Here is a 22,812-nt window from a genome sequence, read left to right on the forward strand (position 1 = left end):
GCCTTTTCCTTTGCAGGATGTGATTGGGGAAAAAGCTCCCCCTGTTGGTAAACATGTGTCTGATATAAAAGTGTTGATAAATGTTGAAGAAACACCGCTAGGAGCCGCCATTGTAGACAATGTGGCGGGGCTAGAGGGTGTACCACACGGACCAGAGGTGGATGTGCAGTCTCCACAGGTTTCTATGATTAATAAAATGTCCCAGGTGGGGATTGACTCAGGGGTGCCCCTAGAGGCCAGGGTTAATAATGACTCGAGCAGTATAAGTGGCCTATTTGCCGTGACAGTTAGCAACTCAGAGAGTGAGACTACCCTGTCAAGACCCAGCAAAACTAAAGTGGTTACTAGTAGCAACCAGGTGACAGTTATATCTGACGAGACGAGAGTTCAGTCGGGTGACAGCCTAGTGTCTGAAGCTCATATCCTGACAGTTGTAGATGACCTGACAGGACAGTACCACTACAAACTTGAAGATGTTTTCGCTGGTTCTGCACAGTCCCTAGATACACTAGAGATAGGTCTAGCGGTTCTCGCAGACCAACTGCAGGAATCTCCAGAGGAGTCGCAGAAAGAGATGAATGAGCTGAAGGAACTAGAGTCACTAATAGAAGCGGAAATTCTCCAACTTCAAGAGGAACTTGCAGCTTCTGAGCGATCCAGACTTCATGCAGAGCAGGAAAGAGATGAGCTGGCTGATGAGGTTCTAAACAGCGCCTCAGAAAAATCTGCTCTTTTGGAGGAGAAAAGACATTTGGAAGCCAGGATGGCTCAACTTGATCAAGAGTTATGTGATCGCAAGGTGGACCTGGACCACCAGAGACAAACTGTATCTAGATTGGAGAAGAAACAAAAGAAGCTTGACCAGCTCTTGGTTGAGGAGAAATACATATCGGCTCAATATGCCGAAGAACGTGACCGAGCTGAGGCTGATGCTCAGGAGAAAGAGTCCAAGGCCCTCTCCTTGGCTAGAGCCCTTGAAGTGCTTGAGGAGCGAAATGAATTAGAGAGGCTGAATAAGCAACTCTGAGCAGAGATGGAAGCTCTCATGAGCTCAAAAGATGCCATCTATGAGGTGGAGAAGCCTAAGCATGCTCCTGCACAGCAGGTGGAAAAAAGTGAGAAACCAGAAGAGGAAGATCCTCTGGAAGGTGCCAAGAAGTCAGAGCCTGGTAAGAGTGGGTCTGGAAATGGTGGTGCCAGGGTGCTGGCCAAGGCAGAGAAGGTGGAAAAGGTATCGGCTGAACCAGTTGATGGGGCTGATGTCGATGCAGAGGCCAAGAGTCTCATGACAGTGTGTAACCAGGACCAGGTCGCAAATGACGTCCCCTCCGCCTACAAGGCCTTCCAAGTAGCCAGCTGCCTGCTGGGGAAGAAATATGAGATGGACGACCAGTATGCAGATCCGGGCTATTACGATGGGCTGTCTCTCCTGACTCCTCCCCAAAAGGAGGACAGTGTCCTGGGTGAGCCTCTGGAGAAAATAACAGAAGACGAGGAGTCTGCTGAAGACCCTGGTGCCTCCTGCCTCGATGAGAAAGAGGGGGAGGGGTTAACAGGGCAAGTGTATGGTGCCATGTCCGAGAAGGATGAGAAGGCGGTCAAAGAGACTGGAGACTTCAAGAAGACAAAGACTGAAAAAGTTAAGGCTGATGTGTTGGTTGACGTGAAGTCCCCAGGTGCTACAGAGACCAAAGTTAAGCCAAAGGGAGCCACGGCCGAAGTGGCAAAAGCCGCTAAAGAAGCAGAGGTCTCTAAAACTGCCATAGTAGCTGGGGTAACTACTGCTGGAAAAAAGGAAGAAGTGACCCAGATGCACGTAAAAGAAGCAAGTAGGGGCAAGCATGCTTTGCTGAAGGAGCCCTGCAAAGCAAAGGAGAAAGTGTTGGGATATGAGCATGACTGGGAACAGTTCAGGCAAGAGCTGCAGCAGTCCAAGAAAGGATGTGAGGCGCATGTACAGGAGCCAGAGGATCTAAAAAGAGAAAGATCAAAATATACGACAGCTCCTCATTATCACTCGGGAAAAAGTAGGAAAAGAGTATCTGGTCATGAGATGGGCACATGAGGCCTTTAGGCAGTTTCGGTTAGGCAAGATGTTGGTTTTGGTAATAAACCAAGCTCTGCTAGCGTGGGTCTGGCAGAACAAAGGGAAGGTAAGGGTCACCGAGGTTCCTGGCCTTGGTGAAATAAGAACCGGTAATTTTCTGTGTCAGCGGCAGCTAGTGCTCGCTGACACTGTTACTTAGTGTGGCTGTAAAGCCAATCTGGGCCGGTTCTTATTGGGAGCAGCCAAAGAGCAGGGTGGGTGGCTGTTCCCCACGTCTAGGCCAGGGGGATGCCCTCTCACCAGCCTCCCGTGGTTATGCAGGTGTTCACCCTCACGGGCTTGAACAAAGGGGGGGGGATATGTGAGACAGTGACAGGTCTCACACAGGTTAGAGGCAAGGAAGGGGTGAATAGTTCGGTCCACACCCCTATTCCACCACAGGTGAGACCAGCTAGAAGTAATCAGGCTGGCACAAAGCACCTCCCAGGGTGTCAGCAAGGGGGGAGTGTGTTGCCTGTGGACAGAGGCCTGGAGGCTCTGTGTGGTCCAAGCCAGGAGGGCTGACAGACCACTATTCCCCCTATGTGCTGAGACACTGGACTGGAGGCAGTGGGCGTACTGTGCTCTGTACAGCCAGGAGGCTGTGGGACATTGGCTGAGAAAGCCGCACGTGTTCACAGGGTGTGAACAGGGACTTAAGTGAGTCAGGAAACTCTGTGTTAGTTAGAGCCTAGCCGGGCAAGTGTTTATTATTTAATGTGGATGTCGCATGTGTTAGATGAAGCTGCGACTTCATGATAACCTGAATTGGTTGAAGTGTGCACAATAAATGCACGGTTTGGACCTGAAACCTGGTGTCCTAAAGTCGTATCTGTGAGAATGACCCCCAAATAAGAGGCGACACCTTACTATATATAATATATATATATATATATATATATATATATATATATATATATATATATATATATATATATATATATATATATATATATATATATATATATATTCTCACATTGATCATGGGATTACCCCTTTAACCTCTTTAGGACACATGATGTACCGGCACGTCATGTTGTCCTGGCACTTAAGGACACATGACTTACCGGTACGTCATGTGTTGTTCCGATCACTGCCTACCGGCCGTGATTGAGCAGGCACCTCGGCTAAATGCGCGGGGGGTCCTGTGACCAATCAATTCCAACCTGCGCTTTCTGATCCCCGCGGTCCCTGACCGCGGGGATCAGAAACTTTATTATGCCTAAAATATATATGTTCCCCTTTGCCTTTGCTGTGCCTTTGCAGCCCCCGGACAGGATGGGGTGACAGAGGGAGGGAGCACCCTTCCTTACCCTTCCCAGTCTGCGCAGTTGTGGCCACGACTGAGCAGACGGGGGAAGGTTTCCATGGCAACAGCACACCTTCTCAGGCATCCTGCTGTCCATGGTCCTGAACAGATCTGTGCAAAGTAAAATACAGTACAAAACACTATATAGTGTACTGTACTGTATTATACAGACATCAGACCCACTGGATCTTCAAGAACAAATAAAAATAAATTGAAAGTAAAAAAATCAAAACACATTTATCACTGATTAAAAATAATAAGATTCCCTCCACATGTTTGGTATCGCCGCATCTGTAACGACCTGATCTATTAAACGGTCATGATACTTTACCCGAACGGTGAACGCCATCAAAATAAAAAAATAAACCATGATGAAATTGAAATTTTGCCCACCTTATTTCCTAAAAAAAAGGTAATAAAAGTGATGAAAAAAGTTGCATGTACGCCAAAATTGTAACAATCAAACAGTCATCTCATCCCGCAAAAATCATACCCTACCCAAGATAATAGCCCAAAAACTGAAAAAACTATGGCTCTTAGACTAGGGAAACACTAAAACATGATTTTTTTATTCTTTCAAAAATGAGATCATTGTGTAAAACTTACATAAAAAAAAAAAAGTATACATAATTCGGTATGCAAACTCTTGTGCAACACCTAAAGGGTTAACAAAGTTTGTAAAATCTGTTTTGAATACCTTGAGGGGTGTAGTTTATAGAATGGGGTCATTTTTGGGTGGTTTCTATTATGTAATCCTCACAAAGTGACTTCAGACCTGTAATGGTCCCTAAAAATTGGGTTTTTGTAAATTTCTGAAAAATTTCAAGATTTGCTTTTTAGAATTCTAAGCCTTGTAACATCCCCCAAAAAGAAAATATCATTCCCAAAATAATTCAAACATGAAGTAGACATATGGGGAATGTAAAGTCATCACAATTTTGTGGGGTATTACTATGTATTACAGAAGTAGAGAAACTGAAACTTTGAAATTTTGCAATTTTTACAAGTTTTTGGTAAATTAGGGTTGTAATGCAAAAAATAAAATAAAAAAAAATTTGACTTCATTTTACCAGTGTCATGAAGTATAATATGTGACGCAAAAAATAAAAAAAATCTCAGAATGGCCTGGATAAGTCATAGCGTTTTAAAGTTACCAGCACTTAAAGTTATACTGGTCAGATTTGCAAAAAATGGCCTGGTCCTTAAGGCTGTGTCCCTAAGGGGTCAAAATAAAAATGCCTCCACATAAAACATTATTAGTAACAAGCTTTTAATCCAATAAGGATAAAACCAAATTTTGGCAAACAGACAGTCCAATTTTCCATGGTAATAATTTATCCAAGAGATTCTGAAATTGTTTGACACCATGTTAGTATTTTATTTAGGTAAATAAATGTAGCTTTTATTCATGAAAAAAAAAAAAACATTTAATGAAAATTTTACAAATTTAGCAAATTTCTTCTAAAAAATGCCCTTAACCGCTCCAGGACCGCCGTAGGCAGAATTGCGTCCTGCCGGCGGCCCTGATCTTCTGGGTGGACGCATATACGCGTCCTTCCGCGATAGCGCGCGTGCTCACAGGAACGGAAGGTAAGCGAGTGGATCTCCAGCCTGCCAGCGGCCATCGTTCGCTGGCAGGCTGGAGATGTTTTTTTGTTTTTTTTTAACCCCTAACAGGTATATTAGACGCTGTTTTGATAACAGCGTCTAATATACCTGCTACCTGGTCCTCTGGTGGTCCCTTTTGTTTGGATCGACCACCAGAGGACACAGGCAGCTCGGTAAAGTAACAAAACACTACACTACACAACACACCCCCCCCCCCCCGGTCACTTATTAACCCTTTATGAACCACTGATCACCCCCCTGTCATTGATCACCCCCCTGTCATTGATCACCCCCCTGTCATTGATCACCCCCCTGTCATTGATCACCCCCCTGTCATTGATCACCCCCCTGTCATTGATCACCCCCCTGTCAGGCTCCGTTCAGACGTCCGTATGAGTTTTACGGATCCACTGATACATGGATCGGATCCGCAAAACGCATACAGACGTCTGAATGAAGCCTTACAGGGGGGTGATCAATGACAAGGGGGTGATCACCCATATAGACTTCCTGATCACTTCCCTGTCATTGATCACCCCCCTGTCATTGATCACCCCCCTGTCATTGATCACCCCCCTGTAAGGCTCCATTCAGACGTCCGTATGATTTTTACGGATCCACGAATACATGGATCGGATCCGCAAAACACATACGGACGTCTGAATGGAGCTTTACAGGGGGGTGATCAATGACAAGGGGGTGATCACCCATATAGACTTCCTGATCACCCCCCTGTAAGGCTCCATTCAGACGTCCGATCCATTTGCGGATCCGATCCATGTATCCGTGGATCCGTAAAAATCATAAGGACGTCCGAATGGAGTCTGACAGGGGGGTGATCAGGAAGTCTATATGGGTGATAACCCCCTTGTCATTGATCACCCACCTGTAAGGCTCCATTCAGACGTCCGTATGTGTTTTGTGGATCCAATCCGTGGATCCACAAAAATCATACGGACGTCTGAATGGAGCCTTACAGGGGGGTGATCAGGGAGTCTATATGGGTGATCACCCCCCTGTAAGGCTCCATTCAGACATTTTTTTTGGCCCAAGTTAGCGGAAATATTTTTTTTGGTTTGTTTTTTCTTACAAAGTCTCATATTCCACTAACTTGTGTCCCAAAAAAAAATCTCACATAAACTCACCATACCCCTCACAGAATCCAAATGCGTAACATTTTTTTGACTTTTATATTCCAGACTTCTTCTCACGCTTTAGGGCCCCTAAAAAGCCAGGGCAGTATAATTTTACATATACCCATGCTGGGTGAGATAAATATCTTGGTCAAATGCCAACTTTGTATAAAAAAAAAAATGGGAAAAGTTGTCATTTGCCGAGATATTTCTCACACCCAGCATGGGTATATGTAAAATGACTCCCCAAAACATATTCCCCAACTTCTCCTGAGTACGGCGATACCAGATGTGACACTTTTTTGCAGCCTAGGTGGGCAAAGGGGCATACATTCCAAAGTGCACCTTTCGGATTTCACCAGTCATTTTTTTACAGATTTTGATTGCAAACTTCTTCTCACACATCTGGGCCCCTAGAATGCCAGGGCAGTATAACTACCCCACAAGTGACCCCATTTTGGAAAGAAGACACCCCAAAGTATATTGTGATGGGCATAGTGAGTTCATGGAAGTTTTTATTTTTTGTCACAAGTTAGTGGAATATGAGACTTTTTTTTTTTTTTTTTTTTTCCATTTTCCGCTAACTTTTGACAAAAAAAAAAAAAACAACCTTCTATGAACTCACTATGCCCATCAGTGAATACCTTAGGGTGTCTACTTTCCGAAATGGGGTCATTTGTGGGGGTTTTCTACTGTCTGGGCATTGTAGAACCTCAGGAAACATGACAGGTGCTCAGAAAGTCAGAGCTGCTTCAAAAAGCGGAAATTCACATTTTTGTACCATAGTTTGTAAATGCTATAACTTTTACCCAAACCATTTTTTTTTTTTTTTTATCCAAACATTTTTTTTTTTTTTATCAAAGACATGTAGAACAATAAATTTAGTGAAAAATTTATATATGGATGTCGTTTTTTTTGGCAAAATTTTAAAAGATTTTGCAAAAAAATCGTAAAATTTTGATTAATAACAAAAAAAGTAAAAATGTCAGCAGCAATGAAATAGCACCAAATTAATAGTTAAAATAGTCTATAATGAATATCTATCATATGTCCACTTACTTTTTTCAAACATACTTTTTTTTGCAGGGGGGGGGGGGGTTGCAGATAGTAAAAGGCTTATAAGTTCAGCAGCAAATCCTATTTTTAGGGACCAAATCGGGTCTGAATTAGCTTTGAGGCGCCAATGTATTAGACCGCCTACAGAGAGCTGCCATGTGCTGAACCACCAATGATGAATGGGGAAGCAATGAGTTGATGGCGGAAGAACATAGGGTAGGTGAGTATTCAAAGCCAATAAACAGCTTCAGGGGCAATTTTGTATGACTGTATTTTACTCATGTTTTTTTTTTTTTTTTTTTTTTTTTTTTTCAGGCAAATTGAAAAGTCTTTGTCCTACAGCAGGGATGTCAAACTCGTGGCCCTCCAGCTGTTGCAAAACTACAACTCCCATCATGCCTGGGCATACTACAGCTATCAGGGAATGATGGGAGTTGTAGTTTTGCAACATCTGGAGGGCCATGAGTTTGACATTCATGTCCTACAGGGTAAGTTTCAGTTTATCTCCAGAGGATCTTAGTTTCAGCTTCACCCTGAACTGTGAGATGCTGCTCACAGAACTCCTGACAGCACAAACACTCATTTAAGCCATATTATCACTTTGATAAGAATTTAGTTATATTGAGTATTTATAAGCTGTCAGGAGTTCAGAGATAAGGGCTATACATTGAGCCATCAGAACAGTAACCCAACATTTCCCCCAAAAAATAGTAACCAATATAGCAGTAGGTTTGGGAGTTGATTTTGAGCTTCAAAAAGAAAAAAGGTCTAACTACCTCATCCTTAATAACAGCCCATAACAGTACCCCACCTCAACCTTGCTGGCGTCTGCATCGAAGTGGAGTTTTGTGGCCATTATTAATCCAGCCATGGGCCAATCAATCTGGTGCATCAAAAGTCATTCTCATCTAATCAGTCCATAAAACTTTTGAAAAATCTGTCTTCAAATATATCTTGACCCAACCTTGATGTTTCCACTTATGCATTTAGTAAGGTTCCTGTTTCACGCTTCAGGCACTGGACACCTTGTACTTCTGGGGACTCAAAAGGAGGTTGCAGATCTAGAATATGAGAGCACTAGAGAAAAATTGGTTCGTGGTCGCTTCACATTTGATTCTTGCCAAATCTTTGGAAGTTAATATGAGTCTTTTTCTCAACACATTTCTTGCTACGCTGTTGACTACCATGTTTGCAACAAAACATTTGATGGTTCTATGATCACGCCTCAATGTCTTGTCAATTTTAAGAATGCTGCATCCCCCTGAAAGACTTCATTTTTTATACTTTCCAGAGTCTGTTAAATCTCTTTATACCCAATTATTATACACCCCCTGATATAGGGTCTTGATCTCTTTAGGCCACACCCTCCCTCATTACACAAATACAAAATCACCTGACATGCTTGAATCCAATAAGCATTCAAGCTTGGGAAATGATTACTTACCGGCAATTTGATTTTCCAGAGCCCATGACAGCACCACAAAAGAGAGGATCCACCCCCAGAGAAAGAAAACCTGCAGAAAATAAAAGGGCGGACACTCTCCTCCCAATTCAGTGTGATCTCCAAGCATCAGAAGAAGGCCGCCATATAAGACACATTTTCTTTTTATTTATATACAGTACAGACCAAAAGTTTGGACACACCTTCTCATTCAAAGAGTTTTCTTTATTTTCATAACTATGAAAATTGTAGATTCACATTGAAGGCATCAAAACTATGAATTAACACATGTGGAATTATATACATAACAAAAAAGTGTGAAACAACTGAAAATGTCATATTCTAGGTTCTTCAGCCACCTTTTGCTTTGATTACTGCTTTGCACACTTTTGGCATTCTCTTGATGAGCTTCAAGAGGTAGTCACCTGAAATGGTCTTCCACCAGTCTTGAAGGAGTTCGCAGAGATGCTTAGCACTTGTTGACCCTTTTGCCTTCACTCTGCGGTCCAGCTCACCCCAAACCATCTCAATTGGGTTCAGGTCCGGCGACTGGAGGCCAGGTCATCTGGCGCAGCACCCCTTCACTCTCCTTCATGGTCAAATAGCCCTTACACAGCCTGGGAGGTGTGTTTGGGGTCATTGTCCTGTTGAAAAATAAATGATGGTCCAACCAAACGCAAACCGGATGGAATAGCATGCCGCTGCAAGATGCTGTGGTAGCCATGCTGGTTCAGTATGCCTTCAATTTTGAATAAATCCCCAACAGTGTCACCAGCAAAGCACGCCCACACCATCACACCTCCTCCTCCATGCTTCACGATGGGAACCAGGCATGTAGAGTCCATCCGTTCACCTTTTCTGCATCGCACAAAGACACGGTGGTTGGAACCGAAGATCTCAAATTTGGACTCATCAGACCAAAGCACAGATTTCCACTGGTCTAATGTCCATGCCTTGTGTTCTTTAGCCCAAACAAGTCTCTTCTGCTTGTTGCCTGTCCTTAGCAGTGGTTTCCTAGCAGATATTCTACCATGAAGGCCTGATTCACACAGTCTCCTCTTAACAGTTGTTCTAGAGATGTGTCTGCTGCTAGAACTCTGTGTGGCATTGACCTGGTCTCTAATCTGAGCTGCTGTTAACCTGGGATTTCTGAGGCTGGTGACTCGGATGAACTTATCCTCCGCAGCAGAGGTGACTCTTGGTCTTCCTTTCCTGGGGCGGTCCGCATGTGAGCCAGTTTCTTTGTAGCGCTTGAAGGGTTTTGTGACTGCACTTGGGGACACTTTCAAAGTTTTCCCAATTTTTCGGACTGACTGACCTTCATTTCTTAAAGTAATGATGGCCACTCGTTTTTCTTTACTTAGCTGCTTTTTTCTTGCCATAATACAAATTCTAACAGTCTATTCAGTAGGACTATCAGCTGTGTATCCACCTGACTTCTTCACAATGCAACTGATGGTCCCAACCCCATTTATTAGGCAAGAAATCCCACTTATTAAACCTGACAGGGCACACCAGTGAAGTGAAAACCATTTCAGGTGACTACCCCTTGAAGCTCATCAAGAGAATGCCAAGAGTATGCAAAGCAGTAATCAAAGGAAAAGGTGGCTACTTTGAAGAACCTAGAATATGACATTTTCAGTTGTTTCACACTTTTTTGTTATGTATATAATTCCACATGTGTTAATTCATAGTTTTGATGCCTTCAGTGTGAATCTACAATTTTCATAGTCATGAAAATAAAGAAAACTCTTTGAATGAGAAGGTGTGTCCAAACTTTTGGTCTGTACTGTATATTATATTTTATTTTTTGCCGCTACACCCAAGGGAACATAGGAGAACCATAAATGCCAAAAGGGGGGGAAATATAAAGGGTGCTGTCATGGGCTCTGGAAAATCAAATTACCGGCAAGTAATCATTTTTCCCTACACCCATGACAGCACCATAAGAGACTTAACAGAGGAACTCCTCAGGGTGGGAGAGTAGAAAGAAATACCTTTTCACCAAAGGAAGACCCCAAAAGGAGAATGTAAGTCCAAACAGTAGTGTCTATAAAAGGTTGTAGGAGAAGACCAGGTGGCAGCTTTGCAATTATCCTCAATGGGAACTGAGGATCTTTCTGCTCAAGGAGGTAGCCACTGCCCTGGTCGAGTGTGCTCTAAGACCCACTGGCGGAGATAAACCCGAAGATAGGCAAGATAAAGAGATAGCCAAAACAATCCACATGGCAATAGAGGTTCTTGAAGCTGCGCCGCCCTTATGCACTCCTTGGAATAGAATCAAGATTTAAGAAGATTTGCACCATTCTTTTGTATAGGAAATATAGTTAATCAAAGCCCTTCTGACATCCAGGCAGTGAAGGGACTTTTCTTCAGAACCAGGATTTTTAAAAAGGGTAGGAAGAGTAATCTCTTGTGATCTATGAAATTTGGAAGCGACTTTTGGTAGAAAAGCCGGGTCAGGACAAAAGACAACCTTGTCCTCTAAAATTGCGGTATGCGGAGAGTTAATGGAAATAGCCTGAATTTCATTTATTCTACGGGCAGATGTTAATGCCACTAGGATACATAAATTTCAGGGTGAGACATTTTATGGAAATGGAATCTATAGGTTCAAATAGGGGACAAGTTAAGGGTTTTCAGACTATGTCCAAATCCAAAAGGAGGAGGCCTGACTGAGGACACCAAGGAAGACCTGTCAATTGCTTTAAAAAACCTAGACACCCATGGGCATGCTGCAATCTTCTGATTGAACAGAGCCGACAAGGCCGAGACATGTACTTTCAAGGTACTACCTGCTACACCCAGATCTAACCCTTTTTGGAGGAATTCTAATACCAAGTTTATGGGAGCAGAGGGTGAAAACCACTTCTATGTCGCAGTAAGCACTGACCGCGGCATAGAAGGGGTTAATCCGCCAGCATCGCTGTAAACAGATGTCGGCGGATATAGCAGGGGCCCGACTGCACCCACCCAGATGTGCATGTACAGCGGAATGCGTTCTGATACAGCATCCCCCCGCAGTACATGCACAGCACTTGGCGTTAAGGGGGTTAAATTAATTTATGTGACGTCAGGGATTCAGAAACAAGGGCTACAGATGAGCAATCAGAGCAGCTCTCTTTACAGGCTGTCTCAGAAACGATTGAGTCATTTGGTGCCTTGTAATTTTACAAACTAAATGAGTCAAAATCTCAGATTCTACATTCTACACACTTCACACCCACAAGTAGCTCGAATGAAAGCCAAGTTTCCCTTGGAGTGGCAATCAAAAATCACATCAAATATCTTAGCATACAAGTTACAAATTCCATCCAATCGTTGTACCTCGCTAATTATATTCAATTTTTTTTACACTATGAAACTTTACCTCTCCTTATGTCCAAGTTTGAGATCTCATGAGCGGGCCACATCTCAGCCTTTCGGATGCTTACCTTCCATAAGTTACTATAAATTACAGATTACTCTTCCTTGTGCCTTTTTTTTTTTTTTTACCTAATCTTCCAAAACACTGCATTGCTTTATTTGGGATAGAGGCAGACCCCGCATAGCAGGCAAGATATTGCACAAACGTAGAACTTAAGGAGGCTTGAGCCTTACCAATTTATTATTTAGCGACCCAAATGAGACCCTGGTATGATGTGAACATTTCAAAGTACTGGGTACACAAAGACTAGTCCATGACGCCTTCAAACTTGAAACATGTTCTATATTCTGCGTTTTTCACGTAACGCAGGTCCCATAGAAATGAATGGGGTTGCGTGAAAATCGCAAGCATCCGCAAGCAAGTGCGGATGCGGTGCGATTTTCACGCATGGGTTCTAGGTGACAGTCTATTCACTGTATTATTTTCCCTTATAACATGGTTATAAGGGAAAATAATAGCATTCTGAATACAGAATGCTTAGTATAATAGTGCTGGGAGGGTTAAAAAAAAAAAAAAGTTAACTCACCTTATCCCCATGATCGCCTAGTTCCCGGTCGGTCTGTTCTTTAGCTGTGACTAAAGGACCTGTGGTGATGTCAGATCACATGCTCCATCACCATGGTGATGGACCATGTGATTGGAGCATGTGATCTGACATCACCAAAGGTCATTCAGCCCAAGCCCACAGCTAAAGAAGAGACCGACCGGGAACTACACGATCATGGGGATAAGGTGAGTTTTTATTTTTTTTTAACCCTTCCAGCGCTATTATACTAAGCATTCTGTATTCAGAATGCTATTATTTTCCCTTATAACCATGTTATAAGGGAAAATAATAGAATCTTCAGAACATCAATCCCAAGCCCGAACTTCTTTGAAGAAGTTCGGGTTTGGGTACCAAACATGCACGATTTTTCTCACGCGAGTGCAAAACGCATTACAATGTTTTGCACTCGCGCGGAAAAATCGCGGGTGTTTCCGCAACGCACCCGCACATTTTTCCGCAACGCCCGTGTGAAACCAGCCTAACTGAGCAGATTGTGAAATACTCAGACCGGCCCGTCTTGCACCAACAACCATGCCAAGCTCAAAATTGCTTAAATCACCTTTCTTTCCAATTCTGACATTCAGTTTGGAGTTCAGGAGATTGTCTTGACCAGGACCACAACCCTACATGCATTGAAGCAACTGCCATGTGATTGGTTGACTAGATAATCGCATTAATGAGAAATAGAACAGGTGTTCCTAATAAAATATATATTTGCATAAATATGCAAAACAGGGCCCATCATATGAAATACCAGGGGAATACAACTGAATCATTAAAACCCATTCCTTGTTTCATTAGTAATGTTTTTAGTGTAATGTCACTTTGCTGTACACTCTAGTTCCCAAAGAGAATGGCAAAGAAGCAGATAATTTCTTCTTAACCCATGACCAACCAAGAAAAATATTTTAAAAGGTTTGGATAGATTTGAGGACAGTTATCTACATTTGGCTGATATAGCAATTAGGGTGAAACTCTCTTCTGGGTCTGCTAATACTTATATAGCATATTGGGAATTTTCTTTCTTTATTATGGTAATTGCAAATGTTTTGGTGAATGGGAATTATTGTTTTGGCAACTGTGTATTGATGACTATTTACTTGGGAGGGAGACAAAGAAGCATTGGCTAATTTTGCACAAAATTGGTTTTATATTTTGTTCAGATTTTTACTGATTCTGTTTTATTGTGAGAATCATGATCCACCCACATCTTGCTAGTAGGAAGTCAGAGGGAGGTTTAAAAATGGTTATGTTAGCAATATAGCACTAAAACCCTTAGCAAAACTAGTGTTTAGAGGACCCTAATAGGAGGGACTTTTATGATGTTTTAATGTTATATACTATAACGTTTTTACCTCTGAGTATAATAAAAAATAAAAAAAACAGCTTGTTTCCTTACTACTTTCAGTGGGATTTCAGGCCACCGAGTATTTGGCGTTTCCTCTAGCAACCAAAAGCGGAGATTAATGGCACATGGTTGAAGGACCTTCACATAAGAACTTTGTTTTCTAAACCTTATAATTTGTCAGTATTGCTAATACATTTTGTTCTAGATCTATTTAGGTACTGTTAAACATGTGAAGGACAACTTACCTCTTTGTGCTGCTTTCCTAGGATGTGCGCTTGCCACAACAACTCACTTTTTAACAGTGTACTGCAAACAACACAGGATAATTGGCCAAGGCTGTTATATGTATACAAAATATAGTTAAGGCTCAAAATACATATCATACAACACATCAATGAAATGCCTTGGAGGATAGGGCATCAGTATTATAATCTCGGAAACCCCTTTAACTGCTTCATTATCAGAGCGCTTACCCCCTTTCCATACTAGGGTAAATTTTCAGTTTTAGCAATGGGCCTAATTAACTACAAGAAAAAAAACGAACAGAACTGGTGGGTAACCTCAATTAAGACTTAACTTTTAATACATCATTAAAATACCCAAAAAGGAAGCAGAAGGTTGCCCGCCAGGGTGCAACTTGTCACAAATCACTCAGTGGTGAATGAATATAGAATGAATATAATAATGCTATTTTAGTGCCAAGAGAACTAGGAGGGAGCAGGGGAGGGGAAGGGGAAAACTGGGTCTATTCCTCCTAGTAAACCCTCCTCTAGTAGTGCTTCACCTGGGGATCAACAAGTTGACCCCAAACAGGGCGATACCACTGCGTGTCTATTTCCTCCTAGTATATCCCTAGGTGTCCCTACGCTGCTCCATTTGACTGCCCAGCTTAAATCCCAGCTAGCCTTACACTCCCCTTCTCTGACGTGGCATTAGCTTCTGGTTGCCAGGAGACTGGGAGTGATGTGTGCAGCTGCCGGATCATGTGACCGGCCGGGAGTTCATGTGACCAGCTGTCTCCTGATGCGGCCGCACTGTGCATGCTGCATTTTGCTGAAGGAGGTCACATGTTGCAAAATAGGTCATGTGATCGGATCACTTGACTCTCCTAGGTCCTGCGCCCACACAGACTTCCCAGGTCCTGCGCCCACACAAACCATCACCCTAATTAATAAAGCATGAACTAGAGATCGCACCATTTTTGAGAGTCGATCTTTTGACCATAGATCCTAAGAAAACCGATTTAAATGAATTATCCAGGTATTTAAACATTTCACTCTTTCCTTTTGCCAAGCTTTGAGAGCTTTCCTAGCACAACCAATTGACCCGCCCCCTTTATCTTTGGTGGATTTTTACAATGTATTTAAATGTATGTAATTTGCTTTTATGTATGCAAGTCATTTGTACCTGAATAAGGGGTATATCCCCGAAACGCGTTGTACCGCTTGCTTAACAAAAAAAGAACCCTCATTCTATTCCAACCACTGGGTGGTTCTTGCGCCGTGGGATATCCATTTTCTCTATTCAGCTTAAATCGAGTCAGGGAGTAAGCGAGAGAACTAACACCTGGCACAATAACGGATACACTGAGAAAAGCTATATAAAGCAATTAAGCAGATATATATAGTACTGTCCAAGCACAAACATACAGATATGCACGCAATAGCAAGCAGTATATAGCTATCTCTCAGTACCACTCGGCCTCATGCCAATGAAACGCGTCAGGGAAACTCATCAGGGAATTTGAATAAAATACAGCAATAAAAACAAAAAATAAACAATAGATCAAGTGTACACTTAGCTTAACAACGGCAGAGGCAGCTGGGCTTGTGGCAAGTTTATTTTTTGTTATTTCATTGCTGTATTTTAGTAATTCAAGTCCCCTGAAGAGTTGTTTGAAAGCTGTTATTCCAACCTTTCAGTCGATACCAGAATCATAGCATTATATTCAATATATCAGAAGATATAACTATTCAAATTTGAGTCAGGAGTGAAAGCTGTTTATACTTTCACTTTCAGCTCGGCACTTAGGAGCGGTTTTCCAGCAGAATAAGGGCTCCTCACAAACGTTTTTTGCTTTCCATATACGGAATCATTTCAACGAGTCAGCAAAAAAACAGAATGTACTCTGTATGCATCCTGTTTCCGTATTTCCGTTCCGCAACATTTTGAGTCAGGTCCTCTTCTTGTCCTCAAATCACGTTCAGTGGCTCCATTCAAGTCAATGGGTTTGTATAAAAAACAGAATGCATACGGAACACGTCAGTATGTCATCAGTTTTTTGCGGATCCATGCTGTAAAAATGCTATTCCCAGCCCATTTTGCACAAAAACAGAACGGAAACAACGGATCCAAAAAACTGAACGGATCCGTAAAAAACGGACTGCAAAACCACACAGTCGTGTGAACAAGCCCTAAGTGCTTTCCCTGGACATGGAATACAGACACAGTACACACAGTATACTTGGGATGTGTCTGCAATCTTCCGGGCGACAGTGCTCTTAGTTATATTGGTGAAAATTAGGTGACAGACTCCCTTTAAGTGTGTACATGGTCTACTATACTACTGCTAAAACTAATACGGTAACTACAGCTATTTTTTTCTTCTTCTTTTTTCCTTTCTTTATTTTACTTTTTATTTACTTTATTAATTATTCACAGACTGCAAGTTCACAGTTGCCTTTACAGCCACCTCTCACATCAAGATTTTAGCCGAGCACGTCCCTTCTGGGATTTCTCTTTGCTTTGCAATGGATCGCTGTAACACCCTCTTACAGCGAGACCATGCGGGGAGACTACTTTCTCTGGTCTCCATGATATATACTGTTACCGCAGCTGTCTAATGACAGATCACAGAGATCTGCAGAGCCACTGGCAAATCGTAATGTAACCTTACACTTTTATACGCTGGGTTACAAATGAGAGAGTACTTCTAAAACAAAGTCATGCTGCGGTAAGCATGTGGTTAACAAAACTGCGCTGACAAACAGCATCGGCATACTCGACAGCACTTTACAGACATTATCACAACAATTTTCATTTTTTTCCCCCATATATTTTGAGTCATATTTTGGACACCCATAACCGTTTCATAATTCTTTCGGTGGAAATATTAATAGGGCAGTCAAGGCGTATATATATTTTTTTTTTTATACTATTTTGTGATATTTGGACTTTGTTTTTCGGAGGGGGGGGGCGGCGAGGCAAAGTGACCAAACAACAGTAATTCAGCTATCACTGAACACAAATACTTTTATATTTTAATAGCTTGGGCCTTTTAGGACACTAATGATGTTTTAGGGATATTTTTTTCTATATTTTTATCTGTAAACTGAGGAAAGGGAGTGATTAGAATTTCAAATTCTTTAGTCTTGCTTTTTTTATTTATTTAAAAACTTTTACATTTCATAATAGGGAAACTTGCAATAATGTGATCGCTTATACTTGAAGAGTACTGCAGCAGTATTGGTAAAAATCACTATTTTCCTTAAGTATGAAACTTGTTGGGTCCTCAGCTCCGGCAAATAAGAGGACTTCCTAACAAACATGAATTAGTCATATTAAATCGGACATTGGCGCCGACAGTTTAATAACACTTATAACTAGTTACACATATGTACCGTTTTTCTTTTAACTAAATGGAGGATATTATAAATTTACTGCACACAGATGGAACTAAATAATTTTCAAAGGAAACTGGCACAAACGGCAGCAACATCTTTTTGACTGCATGCAAGAAAGAATACTTACAGGGTTTTTCAGAGATTTTAATACTGATGACCTATCCTCTGGATAGATCATAAGTATCTGATAAGTGGGGGCCCAACACCCAGGACCATTGCCGATAAACTGTTTGTTAAGGCAGCAGAGCTCGCAGTGGCACAACGGCCTTCTCTCAGGTTTTCCCTAGGCCACTGACGACACGTTTGTCACGTGGACTGGCACAGCTCAGCCCCATTGAATTGGCTGTGGCTGGGCACAATACCAAGCACAGCCACTATAAAAATGTACAGCGCTGTGCTTGGTAAGCTGCGAGAAGGCTGCAGCACTCGAAGGAGCGCCGGGGTATTCTTTAAAAGCTGATCGGTGGGGTTCCCGAGTGTCGGACCCCCACTGATTACAACTGATGACCTCAGGATAGGTCATCAGTATCTAAAGATTTTGAAAACCCTTTTAATTCCCAAGGGACTTTACCTAAGGCCAGACAGACGATCAAGTTGAATTCGAGAAACACGCCGTGTGTGGCAGTGTGATTTCTCATTTTGACCTCTGCTCCTCTGACTGCATCACACACACACACCATTATAATGGTTTACTATTTATTATTTAGCTCAATAGAGTCCAGGACTTGCCGTGAAATCCTGTCAGAGGAGCCAAGGGTAAAATGAGAAATCACACTGCCAATCAGGGTGGATAAAAATCTATGATTTTTTTTCCCCCCCAAAAAATAAAAATAATCCGATTTTTTATTTATTGAAATCAGATTTTTTTTAATTGAAATGCTTTTTGGAGGAAAATATATTGCCATCCAAAGGTTATTTCATTATGAAATAGATTACTTTTTTAATTATGTAGAATAAGGCTGTATGTGTTAATTTTTTTTGTTAAATTCCATTAATCCATTTACAATGTCATGCTCTTCCAGAGGTTTTTGTAAGATTACTGGGTAGTTTCTCTGCCTACAAGATATTATCACAGATGCTTGGTTTAATTTTGGAGTTCTCAAAACTGAATTTATAACATGAAAAGAGTTGAGAAAGATCTTAATCCTAACTTCTACAAACCTATAAATACTGAATCAACCCCTTCAGTGCGAAGTTTAAAGTTCAGTGAATAGAATATAAACAATATTTTTCTGATTGTTTGGAGTGGAATAGATCTGCACAAGTAGACAGTGAAACTAAGTATAAGGAGGAAAAGGCAAGCAGTACTACAAAATGAAAGTGAAACTTTCTGAGCACAGTACTGCACAGCCACAGACAGACAAGTCTTTGGATCTTTTTGTGTGTATGACCTGAGGTTTATCACATTCTTTCCTTGGAGGAAAAAACTATAATGGCAGCAGGCCATAAGAGAGACCCAGTTTGGCAATATTTTAATGAAGTTCCTTTACCTATCGGTAAGGCAGGCATGTGTGCAAAATGCAAACACTGCAACAAACATGGATGTTTAAGCAAATAACATGCTGTAATGTTATTGTTTCAGTTGAATAAATCCAATTTAAATTGCTATTAAGGTAATTATTTTTCTCCTTCCTAAGTACAACAGAAAAATTGTCCAAATATGAATCTTTATGTAAAAAACTATGATTTAAATCAAGCCTTACTGACTAGTGATTTAAAATCGGTTTGATTTAAATCAAATCCACCCTGCTGCCAATCTTCTAAAGTTAAACCTCCAAGAAAAAGATACAAGTGGAGATACAAACACTAAATAGCAAACAAAGGGAATTTGGTACTGATATTACACAACACTACATCTATAGCTAATAGACCAAAACAAATTTCACAGCCTTTGACTTAAAGGAAATCTGTCACCAGGATAAATCACTATTGAAGTAAAGCCACAGCCTAATAGCACTTATGGTAGTACCTTATTTCCAGATGTGCCTTTGTTTCAGCAATATGTTTTCTATCTTCTAAAAATCCAGTTTATTTGGTAAGCAAATTAGCCAGTAAGGTGCCCAGAGGGGTGTCATTCTTGCAGGAAGGAGCCCAAGCCCGCCCTCATGCTGGGAGCAGGGGAAAAGGGGGCAGAGTTATGGCTTATATGTGATGTAGGAGGGGTGGGTGGGCACATTATGGCAGAAGGCATGCCTGGGCTCCTTCCTGCAAGATTGACACCCCTCTGGGCAGCTTACCGGTTCATTTGCATACCAAATAAACTGGATTTTCAGGAGATAAAAAAATCTATTGCTAGAACAAAGGCACATCTGAAAATAAGGTACTAAGTGCTATTAGGCTATGGCTTTACTTCAATAGAGATTATCTTTGACAGATTTCCTTTAAGGCGGGGCGCTATTCCCACAACAATCGAATACAAGCCAAAACCGACAGTATGGAGTGGAACATCCAACAGGACCCTGGTAAAGTCAGCTGTGTCTTAAGCCTATCACCATACAAACCCACTAGTGTGGGAATCGAGGTGCTCTCCAGAGGAGTCACCTTCTGTCCTACTAAACATCTTAACAAAACAGAACTCCGTAGTGACTAGGGATGAGCAAACTTGGGTTTTCAAGTTCGGCGTACAAGGTTCGGGTTAGCTAAGAAATCAGTTTTGGATTCCACTACCACGGACCATTAGTTATGGTTGTAGCCAGGTACTTATGGAACACTACAAGATCTAAAGAATCTACACCTGAGATAAGTGCCCTTTACCCAGTCCTTAATAAACGCTTGCTAGCGATAATCAGTCTGTGTAAAGGTGTCACCGATTACCTGTTGATTGAACTAGCTTTTTGCACGTTCAAGTTATAGGATCGTTCATGCTCATGCCTAAATAATCATTCGCCAGGAGCAAATCGTGCTGCTTAAACAGTACTCTACTACCGGCAAACAATGAATCTGGCTGGGGACAAGTGATGGCATTATACAGTGAAGGAGATCGCTGCGTGTAAATACAGCTTTTTCCACCAACGTCGCGCAGGCGATTGTTGGGAAGGAACACTTTCTTCCTGACAATCGTCTGCTCAATTGACCAGTGTAAAGAGGCCTATAGAGGGTGATAGCAAAATAGACCTTATATCTGTTGCAAGGTGCAACGATTCAGCGCCAATCCCTACTTGGTATTCAATGATGTGATAAAAGAGTATACATATCACAAAGTAGACAGTGATATGCAAGATAACCAAGGTATAGGGGAAATCAGTAAATATTATAATGAAATAATATCTACTATATAAAGCTGAATGTATGAACGTGTGTATGTGTGCTAAAGGAATCTGCACTGTTGCATTTACAATCACGAAATTTGGCACACAGGTACATCAGGTGTCCGGAAAGGTTTTAGACACAAACATTAAATGAAATGTACCCATGCGAAGCCGGGTCCTTCTGCTAGTGATAAAATAAAATACGTATTTACTTCAAAATTCCTTAAAATTACACAAATACATATTAAACATTTCCACCTATTCAGTATAAACATCTAGCTCTGAATCCTTTCTGGCCTTACCCCTATTATATCTGAGAGTCCTTTTTTAGACCATATCTCCCCCTTAGCAATATTGAGAAATCCAACCCCCCACCACCACCACCAGGAAAACCATATCCGGTAAACAACCCCCAAGTCCACTACTCATGCAACCAGGCTCATCACATCTGACCAACCCCTTGAATACACAGTCCCTGAAAATAACCCATTTCTACACTCCCATCTCAACCACACGAAAAAGACTAAATTCAGATGTAGAGGAGGCAGACACAAAGGAACCTCTAAGCAAAAAGCTGAAAACGAAACAGTTAAGGAAAAAACCTGAAGCGATAAGGAAAATGGAATCTTTAATGTCTAAATATACAGCAATGAACTAATCCCCTAGAGGGTATAGTCACCACCCCTCCTTTTGATTTGCATGCGGTGGAGCGCGGCGGCTCCCTGTGCTGTGTTCCACGCTCCTCCGCCTCCATCACGTGCTTTGTCACGTCGAACGAGTCTTGCGCAGCCCCATTCGGCTATGCGTGGAGCGCGGCGCCACCGGGGGCCGAGTTCCAGGGCACTCTAATCCTTGATCACGTGACTCGATTCACATTGTATCGCGTCACTATAGAGGGCGTTCCTGAACCACTGGCGCGCTGTGTCTTGCCTTTAAAAAGCAGCTAAATGAAGGTATCTATTGCCGACAGCCCTATACCATTTACCCAATACCTTGGGCACAGGGACCTAGTTATTTGCTATATAACATTATGCTGATATAGCCCACTGGCGTATCGGTCTGCCTGTGCATACATCTTTTTGCCTGGTTCCACTGGCCCGGCTAGCTCTTGAGCCATATTGGTCCCACTGGCTTGGCTCAGTGTTTTTAGCCTCACTGCTTTAACTGTTGTCATTTTTGTTATTTGTCTGTCTCTCTTTAATGCAGGCTTGTTTTGCCTGTCCATTTTACCCTTCATTGCATACGTCCCTTGAGTTTTTGAAATGAAACGTGACACATCGGGCGGTTTTTAGGGTGCATTAGGGTTACCGCCCGTTATTAGGGACAGGTATCCGGACGGGGTCGCCCCTTGTGGGGCAAGTACTCCGTATAGATTCCTACCTACACTGCAACAATCTTTGTGGCATCATTCCTGTACGGTTTCCAGTATCTGCAGCAACACTGAATTGGAAGACGCACTCCACGGCATCCTGACATGGTACCCATTCTGATGGGCGAATTCCACCTTGACCACAACCATTGATGGGCGAGAGCATTCCTTTTATTCATACTGGTACCACAGTGTTATTTTTTAACTAGACCTCATTAAATGCTAAGTTTTACATTCCCTCTGTCCCCTCTAGGAGATTAGTTCATTGCTACTTGATATTTGTAAGTTTTTTTGGACAAGCTTTTCAACTAGCTTGACCATTCTGTACTTCTCTTTAATGTCTAAATATACACTTAAATCTAATTAACTAGAACTACTTTGGGTACTTTCACACTAGCATTATTCTTTTCAGTTATTGAAATCTGGTAAAGGGTCACAATACCGAGGGGGGGGGAAGAAGAAAAAAACAAAAAAACACAGCATCACTTTTGTCCTAATGCATTCTAAATGGAAAGCAATCTGTTCAGTATGCATCAGAATGTCTTCCGTTCCTTGTACAGTATTTGACCGGACAAAACACTACAGCATGCTGCAGTATTTTCTCCGGTCAAAAGCCT

General features: G+C 41.9%; 1 protein-coding gene across 2 annotated transcripts in view; it reads right to left on the reverse strand.

The window, feature by feature from the left end:
* ZNF830 (zinc finger protein 830) overlaps positions 1-22,812 on the reverse strand; it is a 265,393-nt gene that overhangs the window by 184,087 nt on the left and 58,494 nt on the right. For both annotated transcript variants that reach the window (XM_044293923.1, XM_044293924.1), the window contains exon 2: positions 14,201-14,300. In XM_044293923.1, coding sequence (XP_044149858.1) covers positions 14,201-14,300 — 100 coding nt within the window. The remainder of the gene's footprint in view (positions 1-14,200; positions 14,301-22,812) is intronic.

This window comes from Bufo gargarizans, chromosome 5 (assembly GCF_014858855.1).
Source record: "Bufo gargarizans isolate SCDJY-AF-19 chromosome 5, ASM1485885v1, whole genome shotgun sequence".
Lineage (NCBI taxonomy): Eukaryota > Metazoa > Chordata > Amphibia > Anura > Bufonidae > Bufo > Bufo gargarizans.